The sequence below is a fragment of the Cyphomyrmex costatus genome, unplaced genomic scaffold (assembly GCF_001594065.2).
Source record: "Cyphomyrmex costatus isolate MS0001 unplaced genomic scaffold, Ccosl1.0 scaffold17, whole genome shotgun sequence".
NCBI classification, from domain to species: Eukaryota; Metazoa; Arthropoda; class Insecta; order Hymenoptera; family Formicidae; genus Cyphomyrmex; species Cyphomyrmex costatus.
Window position 1 is genome coordinate 787,838 of NW_017275715.1, and position 20,750 is coordinate 808,587.

Consider the following 20,750-nt stretch of genomic DNA (forward strand, 5'->3'; position numbering starts at 1 on the left):
TTTCTTCTATAATAAGACTATTTAGTAAAAATACTTCAGCAGAAATAAAAACGTAATGAATTTTATTACATAACTATCTAATTAAATTAAGTTTGTTTTAAAATAGAATTACATATCTATAAGGTGTTGCATTTTTCAATGACATTATTTTTAACAGATTTAGAAACAAATTTCCTCTCTTAAAATCAAATTTTAAAAACAGAGAAAAAGATAAAGAAAAGATACAATCACATGATGCTCTGCTTTCCTATTTTCTGTCGCGTAGGCCGGTCGGTGAGAATTCAAATTCTATTAAATTAACGATAACGATTGAGGGCGATCTCTTGCGTTGTGTGTGTGTGTGTGTGTGTGTGTGTGTACATCGATTTCTCGTTTCGTCCCGTCCGTTGAAAAACAATTGGTAGTCGGGGTGAGGGGGTGGGCGCGAGGGTTGAATCGGTGAAATGCATAATTGTGGAATCGAGCGTAGTCGAGGCTCGGTCACCCCTATTCTCAGTACGATCCTGATTGGAACGCGCGAACGGGGAGCTCTCGGCGTGTTTGCGCGTCCGGCGTTTGCTCTCCACGTAAATTTGCTCTTTCGCACTCCGTCGCTTCTTCGTCCCTACCTGCCGCACCCCGGATCCCAGTTAGTTTTCTAACTTTTCTGCTTTTCGTAGTTAGGTCGATTCTCGCGCTTTGCCGAGCTTCCCAGCACGGCCGAGCGATCCCCGTCCGACGTTTTTTCCGCGCGATTCCTGTTGACGTAACGCGATCGGATCGAATCGATTCAACCGACCTGGTCGTCCTTAGTCCCCGGAGAAATGTTACGAGAAATGTTGTGATGGCGATGAGTTACAGATATAACTGATTGCAGTCAGGAAAGCATGTAGTAATGGCAACTATAAAGGTGACAACTGTGTACATCAATTTTACATGTAGAATTAACGTACACAATTGAATAAATTATTTTTTAGTTGTTGCAATTATAAGAGACTTCAGAAAAAAATATACCATAATAGTAATATTTATAAAAGTGACAACTATACAAATTTTATATGTAAAATTTGTAAATGAACTATTATATATATATAGTTATTACAATTATATAAAATTATCCCAGAAAAAGACATAGTGTTGACGACTATAAAAAAGTGATAACTATACAAGTTTTATACGTAGAATTAATGTACATGGTTATATTTTAATGGTTATTATACAATATTATAATTTCTTTAACTATGTAGTCTATGTATATTAATTCTAATATAGGACTTGTATAGTTGTTACTTTTATAGTTGCTACTATGTATTTTTCTCTGAGTGTGGTATAACTTTGGATGAAATTCTATTACTTCCTTTTCAGTTCGCTTCTCGTATAGCCAAATTAATTCCGAGCGTTTTTCGGCGCTTCGCGGATTCATCGCGTGTAGGATCCTGGCCAGGTAAACAAGTTGGAACGAGCACGAATGAACATATTCCTTCAACGCGTACGAATGACATCGTCATCAGTCATTCATTCGCTCACGCTCATTTGCTCGACCTGAATCCGATTTTAACTAACGCGATGCGGGAATAGCGTCGCGAATCCGTGACTCTCGATGAAGGTAAATTATCCCGGCGATGTCCAAGCTGGTTATAAGTTTAGATAAAAATAGAGGATACAGCGGATACATGGGCGAATATATCTATGTATATGTGTTAGTATAAATAATAACAGAACACGATCGAACGTAACGTATTAAAGTATTTACGGAGGCTTGCGATAAAAGAACAATATGCCGCCACCGGTGAATCGCTTCGCGCTGCTTCGCGTTATCCCCATCGCTCGTTCCTCGTACGAGGACTTTAGGGAGACCGACGGCGGCGGCGACGTCGTCGTATCGCCGTCGCACAAAGCGCCGCACAAATTGGACAGGAAATTAGACCCGGCTCTTCCAATAGAGCGAAAGAAAGGGCTCTTTGATGTAAAATGTTTTCTTACCGTTTCGACATCGGCGAAACGTCGCCACGGGACGACGTCATAGTAGTAAAGGAAGGACCAATAAGAGTCTAATGGTTAGCCTCTATTTGAGAGAGATACCGTCGACCGGTCGCTCTTCTACTAACTTTTATTCTCTAATAGGTAGCGTCAATTTCGCGAGAGGAAACAACCGTCGAGAATCGCCGTCGGTAATCGTATTTATTGCCACCGGGATTGCTGCGAAGAGTCGTTCCTTTTCTACCTTTATCCGCTTTACTTCACAAAAGTTAAGCTTATGTCACACGATGCTTCTTTCCTACCGGGGATTGCTTGCGTTTTAGTAAATCACTACAATTGGACCACACGGAACGCGGTAATTTACTACTAAAACGCGAGCAATCCTCTACAGAAATTTAATAAGTACTGATCACAATACTGAAAGACAGTAATCAATCGTTCATTTTAAGTATTAAAGGCGCAGTTCAAATTTTTAGTTCGAACAAGTAATTCATTATATTTATGTAAAGGATCCAGAAGGAAACATCGTAGGCTTTACTCTCGAATTGCTTATTTTAAGTATTAAAAGCTATGTTGCTCAGTACTTCTTTTTGGTACTCCATAAGTAATTAATTACTGTCTTTCAGCAATAAATTGGTCAGTAATGGATTCACGTAAATGATCCGGCAGGAAAATCTGCAACGTGTGCTACGGGCTTTATCCTCGAATTACTTATTTGAAGTATTAAAAGCACAGTTGTTTTTTTTTTTTTCGATACTTTTAGTACACCAAATAAATAATTAATTAGTGTCTTTCAATGATAAATTGGCCACTAAATTTCTGTAAGGGGTTTGATAGGAAAACATGCATCGTGTGCCGCTTTACACTCGAATTAAGTGCGCAGCTGTCGGTGCGCGTAATTAATTGCAGTCGCTTACGAAAAAGTCGTCACTTCCGCTCTACTTCCGCGGAGTTTTTCACGAAAAAATATGTATATGTCTAACTTTTTGTCTAATAGCTACAGGTACGAGCCGTGTACTGCCGACGGTGGCTTCGACGTCGCTTGAATCTCCGTTCTTGCGTCATTGTTTATCGCTGTCGTCGTTACTTATCATTCTGTTGCAGAAGCTAATCGGATTACGGGCGAACGATCGTGACCTAAAATCGATCGCGTCGTTTCGCGGTACGCTGCTGCATAGCGGTTAATTATTCCACAACGAGGAACGGTGGCGGGGACCGGTACGGGAGCGAGTATAATGGCGTGGGCTTTAATCGACACGTTATCCAGTAATACCGTGTAGCGCAAAAAGTTTCATGAAAATACGAACCGAAGATCTCCCGTGTAACGGAGAACGGACACTTAACCGCACTCGCGTGCTCGGCGAAGGAAAAAAAAAAGGAAACGAAATTAAAAGAGAGTTTACCCGATACGTTATGCGCACATTAAAAAGGTCTGCGAATGTACAAACCGAAGTTTTTCCCGATCAGAAACGCCTACGCCTATTACGTACTTGGCGAAAGAGAAAGAGCGTAAAAGTCTATAATTTAAAAGAGTGGGCACATGAATCGACAGACATTGTTCATTAATACCATGCACGGGATTATGCAAGTTTGCGAATCGACGAGATTCCCAAATTGCACTTTTACGACTTCACACTTGACAGAAATGGATAAATAAATACACGTCGAAATAAAACGTACTAAATTTTAATTACTCATTCGTTTAAACAGTACCAACTAAATACTTACTAAATACAAAAATATATCTATTTTATACGAAACTATTAATTTAATTTAATAATTTTTTAAGACCGTTTGAAGTCTCTATTTCCTATTTCTTGTGTATTCACATTACGGCCTTAAAAAAGATACTTTATTTAATTTGTTTAAAATTATTAACAATCATTTTTTATTAAGTAAATATTTATTTACTGTAATGTAGCACTGTTTAAATAAATATTTGTAAAAATTTAGTACATTTTTTCGCAGAGAAAAAAGAAATTAAGCCTTATTGGAAGAATAGTTGTGAAAAACTGTTGAGGTTTGGCTCGCACGCGTATTTATACAAATGTCTTCCATTTGGAAAATTACTTGCTTTTAGAGCTTGATTTTAATTTATAATCCGTGATGAAGCCTTTCGAAACATGTATCTATCCTCTGCGGTACATTTTCTGTACATATACACGCGCGTATATATTATATAGGATACACGATATATACAAAGGCTGCCAAAAGTTTCCGACCAATAAATTTTATTATATTGTTCACATTGACAGATAAAAAAATCTTTTAAAAAAATTAAGACAGATTTGTCACAAATTCTTCTTTCTAAAATTTTATGACTTTTCCCTGATTTCCAAACGAAATTTCATGAGCTTCCCCAACTTTCAATAATATTTAAAATATTTTGTATTTTCGTCCTGATTTGGAAACCATTAAATATTTTGTTGAGAGATCTATTTAATACAATAATTATAAATTATTATTTAAAATTTTTAATTGTTAAGTTAGTAATATTATAAAAACTGCGCAAGATATGAGATATGTAATTAAATCTTTCTGAAGCTAAGAATTTTTATTTTCCAGAAAATTTTGCAAAATTCCCAAACTTTTCGTTGATTTCCTGGACTGTTTTCAATTTCCCTAACTTCTAATTTTGTAGCAATTCTGACATACAAATATGTTAATGTACATACACTAGTATTTAAAATAGCGTGATCTTAAATTGATTATAATAAGATTTTTATTAATTTAGAAACTGAAAAATAGATTAATAAAAATTACCTGTAAAATTATAGTTAATCGGAAATTTTTGGCAGCTGCTGTACAACTGCTTATCCCGATTATTCAAATGTTTTCTGTCTTACGTATAATTCCATTATAAATCGCCTCGGACGAGCTCAGTCAGTTAAAGGAAAAAAAAAAAGAATAAAGCAAGAAATCACGCTTAGCAAAGATTTGCGAAAGGTAGACGCGGATATTCGGCGCAGATCTCGCGATCTCTGTAATACGATTCGATCGGGAGAGAAGAAAATGGGAGAAAATGGGGTGGTGGGGGATGCGGGGAAGTTTCCTGACAGGACTTCGCTAAGAGTGAAAACTAGGCACTCGTCTCGCGATTGGCATGAGATCGGGGCTCCCAATTCTTCGATTTTAATCGCGACGATCGCTGGAAGAATCCGGAGCCGCGGATGCTCCGCGTCAGCAGTCAGGCCACCCCCGCCGCAGCTGTCATCTACGCAGCCCCACGCAGATCCACGCAGCTCTCTCTCCCGGTACGGCTCGCCACGCTACCACCGCCGTCGCTACGACAGCCACGGCCTTCTGCGTCGCGTTTCGCAGGGGCCGCGCGGAGAAGATAACGAACATAATGAGAGCGGGGGTGACACGATGGAGAAAGAAACAAAGTAAGTGGAGGCGAGGCGAGGCGAGATCGGAGCGCGTGGAAGCGAGAGACTTTTACGCGAGCCCGCGTAATAAAACGAAAGAGAGAGAAAGGGAGAGGAATAGGGGACAAAGGAGAGAGAAAGAGAGAGAGGGGAATCGATCTTCGCACACAGCACGGGAGAACAGAGACGAAAGAGAGAGAGATAGACTTACGGCTTCCCGCGGTGGAGCGGGGTAGCGTCCGTTCGTCGTCGTCCGTTGGCGAAACGTCGTCGTCAACGAGAGAGAGAGAGAGAGAGAGAGATATATATATAATCTCCTCCGAATGTCCTAACTCTCCGACGTTACTCTCCCGTTTACTACTCACGAGCGAGATTGAGTCACAGTCCCGAACACCACTACCGAGGAAAACCACCCCCGTGATCGCGAACTGTTCTCCTCTTCTTTTAGGCCGGCTGTCCGCAGCGGCGAATTGATGCGGAGGCTGCGAGCCGCTCGCGGATGATAAGAGAGAGAAAAGACAAATAAAAAAAAGAAAGAGAGAGAGAGAGAGAAAAAAAGATAGAAAGGAAGAGCGAGAGAGTCTCTCTCTCTCTCTAGCGGTTTCTTATCTCGCGTTCCTCTCGCAACGTTACATCGACAGGTTACACCAATCGAGCAGGCCCCACAGCGTTGTGACGACGGTGGTGCAACGACGTCGCGACGACGACGACGACTACGACGACGAGGGTTGGCAGCGGCGGGACCAAAGCGGCGAAGTGCAGGAAGAGAGAGAAGTAGGCCGGTTAACCGTTCAGGCCGCACTGAAGAGTCGAGCGAGCCGCGGGTTAGTGAGGGTGAACCGGCGGGCGGCCTGGCATCCCTTCTCTCTCACATCCCTCCAACTCTCTCTTACACCCCGCGCTACGCCACCGGCCGAGCACCCTCAACCCACCTCACAGCCCGTCGCCACCCTGCCATCAACCACCCGATCACCCTCTCCGTTCTCTCTCGCTCTTCGTTACGTCGCTCTACTCCAACCCGTCTCGTCGGCACGACGGATTTAAAAGGACAGTTTTTTTAATAGAATAACAATAGTGAGTAATAATATAGTAGTGTAAAGTATTACAATATATGTATATCAAATATTATAGTATCAAGAAATATTGTAACAAAAGATTATGATAAATTATAATATTATAATAATATTATTGTATAATGTATAAATAAAAAATAAAGTAAAATATATACTTTGTTATTAGATAGATGATTGATAATATAAGTTGATATGAAAGTAATACAAGAGAAAATATACATGTAAAATAATATTAAAAAAAACATTGTGATAAGAATAAAGTTATGATAAACTATAATACTATTGTACAACGTATAAATACAAAAATGTACTAAAATATATTTGTTATTAAATAAATGATTAATAACATAAATGTTGATATAAAAATAATACACACGCACGAGAGAGAGAGAGAGAGAGAGAGAGAGAGAATGCAACATGTAAAATAGATTCATAAAATATTATAATAACAATAAAATTATGATAATAGTATAATAATACTATTATATAATGTACAAATAAAATAGAGCAAAAACATACACATATATATATATATATATATATATATATATACTATACACACAAGAATGCGATATATAAATAAAGTAAAAGAATAATAATTCTCTCTATTAATCTTCGTATTCATTTAAAGATGACTCTCGATTGGATGTCTCTTAAATGGACACTAGTCGTAAGCGAAATTTCCGCTTGTGGCGCATCTCTTTGACACCCTCCCTGATAATTTAATTATTTCGACGTTTTTCAGTACAAAGGAAAAGCGCATCGTCAATCTATTTAATAAAAACGTTAAAAATCGATTCAATAATCTACGAATCGGTACACGTGTTATAAACAGACACTTAATCTCAGTAAATCAAGGAATTGTTTTCAAAGATTAAACAGAGATTACAGAGTTGCAAGATGCTTTACAATCTAATCTCCACTTTCATTGGGATTCAATGAGAAAGAAAAAATACGCGTGATTTATTGTGAAAAGTAAACAGAAACTAACAACAATAAATTACGTTCGAGTGCATATTTCAAGTACATGAGAAATGAATCATCGAAAACAAAGAAAGACGGCAATATCGCTATACTACAATAATTATCCTTGAATCTCGGATGCAAGATAACGGAAAAGTAAGAAAAGAGAAAAGAAATACATGTTGCCTAAATTCGATTCCGTAATCTAAATTTTTCAAGTCGATTGGAATAATCAAATTGTGTGATAATGTACTTGATAAGAGACCCGATAATGACTACCATACTTATAGCCTTAGCCAAAAATATTAGGCACTCTTTTTATTCATCTGGAATTCTTTTATCTGCATTGTTATCTACTTAGTGAAAGAAAAATGTAATAAATTTTAATAAATAATTGTTTGAATAATTCTAATATAACATTTATTTTCAATAAATAGATATTTGCTAAATAAAAAATAATAATTAAATCAAATTTATGGTTCTTGTGTGCCAAATAAATATACGTTTATATTTAATAAGACACTTTTATTAAAAAAAATAATTATAACATTATTTAGCATATTTTTATCTCAGTGTCGGTGTTATCGGTATTGTATAATGCATAAGTAAAAAAAAAGGTTCTTGAAACAAAGAATAATTTACAGGAAATGTTATTTCTAAGCTAAAACTTTAAATAATGGTTAATAAGGTACTTAATTTTTGGCCAAGACTGTATATAAGGCGGTAATTTTCTGAATTACAACTCGTACGACTCTTTATCATACGTCACAAGTCATGCGAATGCGAGGACAATTGCGCGACATTTGCTAACGACTTAAGTTACAAACAAATTGTGCGTAATTATCACGTATTCCCTACGGAACATGGGTATCTATAAATAGCGCCAAAAGTACGATACCGAATAATCTGTAGTGTCGACTTGCCGACTCACTCTGAATCTACCAGAATCTCTCCATCAAGAATATCCAGGTGCGCTATTTCCACGTGTCGCGAAAACGCTCGTTGTTCGAGATAGTGGTAAATTCGATGGTTTTAAGTCTATTTTTGATTATACAATATCAATGTAAAGTATCAATCCTGTTAAAAAAAATTAATATCAGTTAATATTAGCTAACAAATTTTTGTCAAAACCAAGTGATGAAACCAAGAAAGCAAAAATAAAATACATTAATTAAGTACAGGACTCTTAATTACAAAAATACAATTGTGTAATGTAAAAGGGCAAGTAAGAATCTGATAAATAAACAGGTAACGATTTATCACATATATTCAAATAAATGTACTGAGAAACAATAATAGAATTATAAAATTTACTATAGCAAATTGACAAAAATTTGTTTAACAGATATACAGCTTATATACAATTATATTTTTAAAAATAAAACAACAAAATTCAGTTTATAATGTCTTTAAAATAATCATATTTTGCTGCAGCTCATTAGGTAGATAACTTTAAATGTAAACGAGTAAATAGATCCAAATAAACTTGCACAAATATTTACTAGAATTTGATTTAATTCGTAATGCTATGATCTTATCCAATTTATAAATAACTACTACAAACGCGATTTTACATAAAAATCGAGGCTAACAAAAACATTAAATAACTCACTAAAACAAATTCTAGATGAAATAACGAAAATTCTGGTTGATACAATATTTCTGGTAAAATCTATACTAGAATTCTTATTTTTATCAGAATAGTTATATCAATTAGAATTCTAATTATCTTAATTAATACATTTAACCAGAAAATTCTAATTCATCATTTTTCACCAGAATTATTACTTACTCCAACTAAATTTTTTCTTTAGTGCTTTTATACCAATGAGAAAATTAAGTACAACTACTCAGATATATTAGAACAATCTTTGAAATATGTATATTCCTGGTAATGTTTTTTTTTTTTAGATGTAACATGTACATTCTTAAAAGAAATATCTTGATCCCCTTCGTCTTCGAAAGCGACTAAATCGTGTGTTTTCTACTTTGTAGAAATCAGAAAAATGAACCTCGTAACGTTTGGGCTTATCTTGATCTGTTGCCATGTCTGGGCGATTGAGATAGACGATAATTGTAAGTAGATACCTATACGGTATTTCTTTTTTTCTAATATTTCTCTAGTTTAGACGTATATCGAATAGTATTCTTCGGAAATATATCGTTCTTATAATTATATCACATTCTATGTCTGCCTATTTTTGAACGATCTATCTACTTTTAAGCCACTTATTTTTGAAGATTCTATTTTTCTTTTGCCTGTTTTGAATGGGATTTCGATTTTTGGTACAGAGATTTTAAACATTATATGTTTAAATAAGTTTATTTATGAATGCTTTATTTTCGTCGGTCTATTCTTCATATATATTAATTTCCGCGATTCTACAGATCTTTCGGTGCTTTGCACATTTTTCTAAACTTTGTTAGTTCTTTTTTTAAACGATAATATTCCATTAAAAACAAAAGGAATTAATATCGATATATATATATTCCTACATATATTTAGTATTGTGATTGCGTGACGCACATGTTTAGTTTCAGCTATATGGCTTAATACACGTAAAACAAATTTTGAAAATTTCTTCGAAAAGTTAAAGTCTTCACTGCAAAATGGAACCAGTGGGCTCGAAATATGTGGAATTCCGGTTTCGGATCCGTTTATTGTGAACAGACTGCCCCTCAAATATAATTTATCTACTCCTGTGGGTGATATAAAGTGCGTATCAGTTTAGTTTTTAAAGTAACACGTCGACCGCTAACGCGTTAAATCAATATACTTATACCTAGGTCGACAAAGGATGTTATCATTATTACAAGCTTTTAATCAATTATTTGATTATGTTTTTTAAATTGTTACCATATGTGATATATGCAATAGAATTTATACACTTAAAAAGAGATACAGTGAAAATAAAAAGATATTTGTAAAAAAAGAGATTTTTTTCAATAAAAAAATTAATAGAAAATAAACTTTAATTAACATGTTATAAGTGCATTCTTCGTCTTAGTACAAATAAAGTTCTTCGTAAAAAAAATTGTTTATAATCTTAGAAACTAATCTTTTCGATTGTATTTTTTTATGTTTATAATCTTAGAAACTAATTTTTTCGATTGTATTTTTTTTTGTTCAAAAGAATATATAATTGTTCATTTTATTATTAAAATAATCTATTTTTTTAATTTTTATTACACATCCTTTTAGATAAAATGATTTTAAGAAATATATAGCCTATTTTATTCTTTGCTAATTTGGTAATTAATGTTTATTTCTTAAACAAAGTTCCTTGAAAAGAAAGTATCTTTTTGTACGAATACTTTTTGAACTCACTGTATATTTCGAAAATACAGTTTAGCGAAGAGACATGTCTTAATTTAATAAGTATCATGCATGATACGACAGTTTACGTATCGTAAACGGTTTATTATTAGACGATGTTAAGAACGAAGTTAATGACGACCGGGAAATTTTTTATTTTTTCTTCGTACCTTCAGCATCGAGGGATTTCTTCAAAACCTTAATATGAGTGGTTTGGCCTCGTATATTGTCAACAGCGCTAAAATCAAACTAATTGGTATGAAAGCCAACATAGATATAAACTGGCCGTCGATAACCGTGAGTAATAATTACTCCTTGAAAGGCAACGCCCTTAACTACGATGTTTATGGAAATGGAGATATAGAGTAAGTATTTGTTTCTTTCGAGAGAATCTAATCATCATACTTTGCTCGCGATTTTCTAATATCTATGAAAAAAGATCTTGCTACCAATTTTTATTTATTTAGTAGTAATATAAAAGACAGAAGAATTTGAATCTTCAACGAATGTGTGTGTATTAGTTTCAATTATTATCATAACAATGTATATTGTAATTATCTTTATCGCAATTGAAGTAAATAATTGTTTATTACTCATAATTATAATTAATTATTATTATTATATCGTAATTATTGCAGTAAGATCGCTGATCTTTCCTTATAAAGAACACTCGTTTTTCATTCCGTTTCATCTATATTTAACTACAATGCTCGAAATATGTACGTGAAAAAAACGAGAGCTGGAATGACTGACAATGAGTTAGCTATTTTTCATTCAGCGCTTTCGCGACTTTATCAAGCGCGCCAACTGCGACAAAGCGCGTTATTAAATCGTGACTGAATTTATATGCTTCGTGCGAAACACGCGATCGCGCCAATCTCGCGTTCAGCTTTCTTACGGTCGGTGGTCAGGCTCGCCTTCAGCAAATGAGAAACTCAATTGAGATTGCTTTGATGGAAATTTCAACGGGACTTTTTTTTAGATTTCAGATAATGTATCGCTCCATCATTAAATTGAATGATAAATTTATATTTGAACGAATATTTTTATAACACGCGCAAAATCAGGAAGAAAGATCTTTTTGATCTCTAAAATTTATAACAATTAATTATCTTTTTTGTCACATTAAATACTATTCCTTTATAATTAAGTTCCTACCTTCAAGATAACACACAGAAAAAAGGGGCTATAGTTATATAATCACCAAATATGAGTGAGATAATTATTTGTAAAGATAAAATTATATTTAGTTATATCATTATAACTCAACATTTGAAATTATTTCACTCAATATTTGGTGGAAATAATCAGACACTTTTTTCAATGTTTATTGCTACATTTTATCTATTTCAGTATTTACTTTTCTCATTTTTATTATATGTCGATAATTTTTTAAAGTAAAACTTTGAGATCATAAAGTCGTTAAAGCTAAATAGGTATTTTTAATTTTTAGTGGAATCGTGCATAACTTCAAAACTATTATTGATATTGGTTTCAAAATGATTGGTCGGTACATTCAAGTTCAAACTATAGCAACAAAGATTTTCTTGGAAGGATTAGACGTAAGTAATTAAGCTATAGGTCTGTCAATTCTTTTATCTCTCTCCGTCTTTTTGCGATTATAATCTTCAGGGTCCGGATCTAACGATCAGGCAAATAAAATATAAAATAAGTGACTTTACGTTAATAATTTTTAAATAACTTTCTGAACAATAAAATATGTACATAATTTTGAAAACTTCAAATTAAATGTATAAGTTAAAAAAAAAATAATAAAAATCAAATATCATTTTACAACTTTATATCTCAGATTTTGAATCTTTTTGTCCATTTTCTCATGTAAATGTAAGCTTATGTTACAAGTTTCCTTTATAATGTCACGCACATTTTTGTATGGAATAAAAAACATAATTAATTTTTTGTTACTGACTATTTTCACTTTTCTTGATTTCTAATAAAATTTTCTTTCTTATCGCTCGCAGTTTAATGTAACGGGCATCTACAACAATGAGGTCATATCCGAGACAATCAGCAAGACAATCTCCAATGTAATGCCTAAGCTCATCGCCGCAAATCAAAAGACGATTGAATATGTTATTAATAATAGTGCTACACAAATTCTCAACGAATATCTGTCAACTATAACGTTAATGGATATATGGAAAGAACTAAATGTCTAATATCTTTTCGCCACGTTTGCACGGCGCCACGTTCAATCAATCATTTCTACAACCACGATCGATGTTGAACGATACAAATAATAACAGTAATAATGCACTTGAAGAGCATTTGTTGGTAATATCTCTCGTTACAGACAAAAAATCTTTAACAAAGCATATTTTGTGTTAAATTTATTTCTGTAATGTACTATTTTGTAATGCAATATTTAATACTATTAAAATATTAGGTATAAAAATCATATAAGCGTGAAAAGATTACTTCTTTCTTTAGAATAACATTCCCGTTTCAGTTTTTATGTTATTTTTGTACTAATATTAAAAATAAAATATACCAGTCGACACCAATTAAGTGTAACATAGCATTAATATTATATTGTCGTATTTTTTAAAATTTATACTGTTACGTAATACTAAAAATATTATATAATATTATATTTATATTGTTAATGTAAAATTGTAACGTTAATGTTCAATTCTTTAGTTTGTATTTTGAATTGTACATCGTCTTTTTAATATACTTAAGAGAATCTGTATTAAAAACACATTTCACATATCTTAAACGGTCCACTCAAATTTTTTATGTTAATTCAACATAAAAATTTGACACTACTTTTATAAGATGAATATGTTAGATAATAACATAAATATGTAAAAAAATTAAGAAAAAGATAATACTAACATAAATTGTAAACAAACTGTAAAAATATTTAAAAAAATAAAGTTTTTAAATATTTATGATATGTTAAATAAACTAGCATTTTATTCATTTATCTCTGAATTTATGTTTTAATTATATATTATTTTTATATTATTTATTCATTTAAGTAATGCATAAATTATTTTGACACTAAAAAATATTAAAAATATCAATTTAACATAAAATATTTAAATAACATAATTATATTATGTTAAATTAACACTCGAATATGTTAAAAATGCAATACAAAATTTTAATAAGTGCTTGAGTAGATCAACATAAATATAAAATGTTTTTACTGTATATATGTATGGTAAAGTACGAAAGAGAAAAAACATGCCTCATATATTATATGTATATCATATTTTATATAAAATTATTTCTTAAAAAATGAGTTTGTAAATATATTTTTATATATTTATACATAATATGTAAAAATGGTAATGAATAGAAAATACTACATGTGTTCGCAAGATATCACCTTTATCAAAAAAAAGATAACTCAGTAAAATTCACTAATTGAGGAAAAACAAAAAAGAATTTAAGATTCAATTAATCTAATCTTTTTCATTATACATATACATATATGGATATTTTGACACCTGTCATTTTATCGCGCTATCTTATTTTTATATAAAAATATTGCGACAATACGCATTAAAATTAAATTATTTATTTATATACTTCAATTGTACGCGAATCTAATATATCTGTCTGACGAATGCAATAATATTTATCACATTAGCCAGATTTTTGTTATCAACTTGCAGTAATTAAATAACATTACGAATTCATAAAGCTATCTGCAACATTGTTTATATAAGATATTAATTTCTACCAAGATAAAATATACATATAGATCTACAGCGTATATTCTTCATTTAGTGGATATTCAAATTGTAGAATTTATTAAATAAGTAGTTATTTAACAGATAATACGTAATTTTGACAGATTTTTACATTTCTACAAATGTGTCAAATATTTGACACTGTTAAATCGATTTAAATTGTCATAAAAAAAATTAATTACGAAATAAAAAAATTTTATACAGATATATTATAAAATATATTTTTATACTGAAAAAAGAGTTTGATAATAGCTACCAAGTATTTAGTGAAATAATACTAATTAAATACTTGATTAATATAACAAAAAATTGTTTTCTTTCTTTAGTAAGTATATCATTAAATAATTATTATATAGATATTACAAAAATTTTTTTTAGTATATTGAATATGAAAAAAATAAAGAATCAACAAAACAATTCACAATTAAAAAAATTCGTACAGTACTTTAATTTGTGGCAAGATTGTGCATTATCTTTATATACATCATTTGATTATTACACAAGTTGCAGCATAACAAGCTGATTTATAATCTAATCTTCAGTCTAATCTCTAGTTTTGATAAGAGTCACAGGACTCGTTATAAGAAAATAAGCCCGTCACACCAAAATAAAATTAATCGTGATTACATAATTGTGGTTAATTACACTTCCTAGGCATGTACACGACGCAACGTGAAAACTGCTATACTAACAACTATATGTACTTCCATGTTTGCAAGAAAATTTAATGGAATTTTTCGACGAGAAAGAAAGACGGAAAAACATGAAATTTTGCGTATTTTCGTACGAAATCAAATTCATTAACTGGACAAAGGTCGAACCGATGTACGATATAAGCAATCAATAAGAGATCTTGATTCGATATCAGCGAATTGTGCCTATAAATACGTCCACATTTTCTTTAGCTCGCAGTTTTGTTTGTGCTGTCTAAACAATCGCAAAGTCGGACGGTTGTCAGAATACTAGTGTAAATCACCTTACGACGAGCTGTACGTAAACAGTATATGATCGTTTTAGGCCTTGAAGGCTACATAAGTATTCACAGATAATAAAAAATATACAATTCCAAGTTCAAATATCCAGATACTAAACGCGAGTGACAAGTCAACTAAATTTATATTTAACTAATTTAACTAAAATTATAAGTTTCCTTCGGCTTTTCCGTGTCTGTTAAATATCCGCGTTGCAGAAAGATGCGAAAATATCGCGATGTTCTTTTACGATAATATTGGCTAATAATAAAAATAAAATAATAGGAATTTATTAGCTTTAAGTCTTATCAGGTACTGTAGTAACAACGTAACTAAATAGACCGTGTTTTCTACTTCACGCAGAAAAATGAAGCTGCAAGTAGTGTTCGGGCTCATCCTGATCTGTTACAATGCCATGGCAATGAGAATAAACGGTAAGCAGATATCTATATTTTTTCTTCTGTTCCCTGTACTTCTCCCATATTTCTCTAGAGATACATTTCTCCAAGCCAGTGATGCGCAACATTTTAAGGATCATTTTCCGAATAACATTTTTAGAAACATTTGAAACCTTTCTGGCCGCGTAATGTTTATTTCATTTGCGTAAAATAGAAAATAAAATTTTATATTTCCAGCCATGAGTTGGCGGATCAAAAATTCACAGGTAAGCCGCATGCGACTTGTTGGTTGAAAGTTGCGCATCACTGCATTAAATCATATTTTTCTAAAATTATTTACACTATTTATTTCATTCTCATTTTTATATTATCTATTCTTCAATCTGTTGTTAAATTATTTGTTTTCAGACACTCTTAATTATTTTTTCTTAAAATTAAAAATACTTCTCTTATAAAAGACATTTTTAACAAAAAGATCTTAATTGCGTATTTTTTAATAATCTAATGTATTATCAGATTATTATTTTGAATTAATTATTCTTTCATTATATTATTAATTTCCGCGACTTTAAGCTTATCAATTATTAAGCTTATTAATATATTAATAATATAATTAATATTATATATATTAATTTTTAAAACTTAATATTTTTTATTCGTGTATTCTTTCAAAAAAATACGAGATATATTTTTCCCTTCAATAATAATAATTTATTAAAAATATAAATTGTTGCATTTATTTGCATAAGCTAATGATGGAATAACAAATATTATCTGCAAAATTTACGTAAAATTTATTTTTATTTAATAGAGCCGTTAAAAAATCAAATAGTAGAAGATTTTCTTGAGAAGTTAAAATCTATGTTGGAGACGGGAAACGAGAAACTTGGACTTCCGGTTCTTGATCCATACAAAGCGGACCAGCTTGCGTTCGACGTTAACGAGGACGTAATAAAGTGCGTACCGTTTCTTTTATTACACAATATCCACAATATGTACAAAAAACCTACAAAACTATGTAAATATTGCAGCGATTTCATAATCTACCGTCTTTTTTTAATCCAAATTTGTTTGCTATTTTATAGTCATAAATCTGTAACTCTCACTTATCTTCTTTTTAGTAAAGCGTTAATTGTTTAACCAATATTTTTATACAAATTTTTTCTCGAAGTAACAGCTAATAATTTGTGTCATTTTACTTAAACAAACAAAAAAAAACAAAATGTATGTATTACGAAATTAACCTTCCAGTGAAAAGTGTACAGGGAATACCGTAGAATAAGACTGGAGATTCGAAAAGTTAAAGCATAATATCGTCAAATAGACATTATACGATGAAAGTTTATGATATTGAATGGTTATTAATCATTTATTTAAAAAAATAAGTATTACATTATATTAGAAAATGAAATAACAAAAAAATAGAACAAAAAACTGGCACGCGTGTACGGAGAACACGAGCGCACCCGCTGAAAGATTAAATTTATAAATTTTTTTCTAATACTTTATACTTTTAACATTGTAAATTTTTATGTTTTTTTTGTATATGTTTAGATTGAATGCGAATTTGAGTAAGGTCAATGCAAATGGTTTAGCTAAATATAATGTCATCAATGGGGATTTGGACATGTCCGATGATGTTGTCTTAGCTATTCATCTTTCGTGGCCATTGGTCACTGCGAGTACTGATTATGCCATGAAAGGCAAAATCGAGAGTTTCGAAGTTTTCGGCGATGGTAACATAAAGTAAGTATTACTCGATTCTTGACGAGTAAAAATAGAAATCAATATAATTGCAGCGGATTTAAAATTGTAAAATTTATTATTTATAGTTAGACCAATAAAAATAAATCAATTAAGAGAAATAATCTTATTGTCAACCAAAATAGATCTTAGTGCTTAATTAATACTAATATACAAATGTTGGCAAATTCATTTTTTCAGTTTTATTAATTACACAATTTATCAATTCAATTTATGATTTGAAATACAATTGCAAACCGAAGCAAACTAAAGATATATCGCAAATTAAATTGATCATCAATTTTAATAATGATGCTAATAAACATCTTAAAAACCTGTAAATAACTTATTGCAATAAATATCACTTTAGCCAAAGCACTTTTACTGAAAATAAGATTATTTCTCTTGATTAATTTTCACTTCTAAATTAATTAATTTAAAAAATTTTTAAGTGAGTTCTTTTTGAATCAAATAATGAGATACTTTTCACTTATTTTGTCACTAAATGCTATACCTTTGTTGCAATTAAAATAGACATTTCTACATATCTAGATATATCCAGATGGTGAAATATTAAAGTTAATAATATAATATGTATTCAAATTTCAGTCTGTCAGCGCATAATTTCGTTCTCAATACAGTACTTACTTTCTTATGGGACAAACAGTTAACCTCATACTTGACAGTAAAAGACATAAAATTGGACCTTTCTTTACAAAAACTAGATGTAAGTAAATAAAAACTCTTTCTTCTCGCAATCTTCGCAATTATATCTTCGAATGCTGGAGATATGTGAATTATTCGAGTATATACAAATTGAATATTTTCATCATTAATTCTGATATTCGTACTGAATAATTTTATCATTAATTCTGATCTTCGTATTTCATTTTCTTCTTTTTCTACCGCTGACTAATACTTTTTATTATATGCAGTTTAAAGCAACGGGTCTTTTTAACGATGAAGAAACATCAACAGTATTGAGTGCCATAGTTTCCGAAATGGCACCTGAGTTAATAAGCGATGAGAGGATTACAAGCAAGATTATTGAACTTGTCACGAAGAAACTCAACGAATTTTTGGAAACTAAGACGGTCTTAGAAATAATACAAATGATCCTTTAATGTTTTTAACATTAAAGCTTTTTATCGTATTGGCGGTGCCATCGTTTAATCAATCATTATGTACAGTTACGATTCTGATCGATGAAACGATATAATAGGCTATGAAAGATTTCGAACATGTCCATAAAATGGTCATGTTCTATAAGAGAAAACGAATGCAAGTAATAAATCAAAAAGTTAGCATGTTTTTTAAACCAAAATTAATACAAACGCATTCTCTTAAACGTTTTTCGTCTTTCTTCTTTTATACAATAAAAAGTATAAACAAATTAAAAATTTTTTATTCATATATCTACTGCAGCTTTTAAGTATTAATGCATTCTCATAGCCCGTCGATTTTAAAGCAGTGAACTTACAAAATAGTTTATTATTACCTGTAATATTGTATCGTTTTAATGTATAATACACCTGTACATATATTTATATATATTTTATGCAATGTTATTACAAACTTATAATTAAAATGATTTCAACTTAAAATGAAGATAATTTTACACTTACTGGTATACGTACGATGCGATGTCAGGAAGTTAGTTATAACTTCGTCGACCTGCAAAACACAAATGTAAAATCCTAATTATTATCAATAAGAGCACTAAAAATGAAAAATTAACATTTACAAGCTATTTCGAAAAATAATGGCGTTAAATCTTTCAACTTATAGATTTTTACTAAAATTTTAGAAAAAAAGTATTTTTCTTTTTGAATAGAAATTTTACAGAACTTTTCAAATAAAAGGTTTCTATCAAATCTCTAATAAATTATTTAAACAAAAACGAGTAAGTAATTTAAAATCAATATAAAATTAATTAATTCAAATTAATTAAAAACATACAAATGAAACATAAAACCAAATGAGCAATACGTATATATCTAGAAATTTATAGAAAGTCTAGACATATAACTCATAAAGAAATATTTATGAAAATTTTTCGCCAAAGTGACGTGCTTTTTCAACTTTAATTTAGCACGTATTGATCGCGTACTTATATGTTTAATGATATATATAAAATATTTCAAACTCAAAGCATTACCAAAAATATGAAAATAATATATATATTATTCTCTATTATTACATCTGTGTAAAATTTAAGCACAATTTTCTTATTGGTTTAAAAATTATTTTAGTTTTGTTTGCCTTCATTCCTATATAAAATCGTGTTCTGTAGTACTCATTTATAAATTTGATTGAGAAAGTAGCATTACGAATAAAAATCAAATTCTTTATATATACATTAATTATAAAACTCTAATATTCATACAAAAGAGAGAGAGAGAGAGAGAGAGAGAGAGAGAGAGAGAGAGAGAGAGAGAGTTTACTTAAATCCATTTTTATTCGTTTAAAAATTATTTACCTAAAACTGCAGAAAAACAAGGTAATTGCGCTGCATAAATTATTATATACAAAAAACAATTTATTACGTATTTTGTTTTTTGTAGGTGGTATTTTTGTATTTACACACACAACAAAATTTACAACGAAGTTTTTTGATTGATATTGGCTGAATTCAGCAGAGAAAAGATCACTGCGAGCGCTTACTGATAAATTTTTTTTTTTTTTGCTAAACACAGCTAATATTAATTAATATTTTTTGGCTGATATATGCAGCTAAATCAACATCTGTAATGACTCACGATAATAAATTTCTCACCTTATGGTTTCTCCGGCCGGCGTGTCTCCCAGACAGCTTCTTCCTCTTTTGTTCCTCTACAGCCATTTTCGCATGGCTCTAATTTCTTAACGCTCAACTTTCGTGAACACGAATTACCTGCGAGTACGTGTATCGTTCATCAGAATACGACACATTGCGATGGCATTCAAAACGTTAAGCGTAACACGCAACGCGCAATTTATCAAGGAAGCTCAACGTAGATCGATGCACTCGAAGTTACAATCCGTGTAGTTAGCGCGAGTCGCAAGTAACGGAACAGTCATTTAAAAGTCGCGCGGCTAAATTCACGAGTAATCGCCGCAGTGACACTGCACCTGTTGCTCTCGGTTGCACCTTTCTACACTTTTAGCGCCACGAATAAGCAGCTTATGGCGGAAAGAACTCAAATGTACTCTTGCATATATATTTCTAATAGCCAATGAAAATATGTGACTTGA

The 20,750-nt window shown here is 31.3% G+C and overlaps 2 protein-coding genes across 2 annotated transcripts; both read left to right on the top strand.

Annotated features, from left to right (window-relative positions):
- Positions 1-8,282: 8,282 nt before the first annotated feature.
- Positions 8,283-13,058, top strand: LOC108771949 (uncharacterized). Its single transcript, XM_018537372.1, has 6 exons — positions 8,283-8,332; positions 9,359-9,439; positions 9,899-10,079; positions 10,856-11,044; positions 12,133-12,241; positions 12,662-13,058. Exons 2-6 carry the CDS (start codon positions 9,370-9,372, stop codon positions 12,857-12,859), a joined length of 747 nt encoding a protein of 248 aa, XP_018392874.1. The 5' UTR covers positions 8,283-8,332; positions 9,359-9,369; the 3' UTR covers positions 12,860-13,058.
- A 2,268-nt stretch (positions 13,059-15,326) lies between these two features.
- On the top strand, positions 15,327-18,930 carry LOC108771903 (uncharacterized). Its single transcript, XM_018537310.1, has 6 exons — positions 15,327-15,393; positions 15,739-15,809; positions 16,585-16,729; positions 17,328-17,519; positions 18,126-18,243; positions 18,452-18,930. Exons 2-6 carry the CDS (start codon positions 15,743-15,745, stop codon positions 18,638-18,640), a joined length of 711 nt encoding a protein of 236 aa, XP_018392812.1. The 5' UTR covers positions 15,327-15,393; positions 15,739-15,742; the 3' UTR covers positions 18,641-18,930.
- Positions 18,931-20,750: the final 1,820 nt, after the last annotated feature.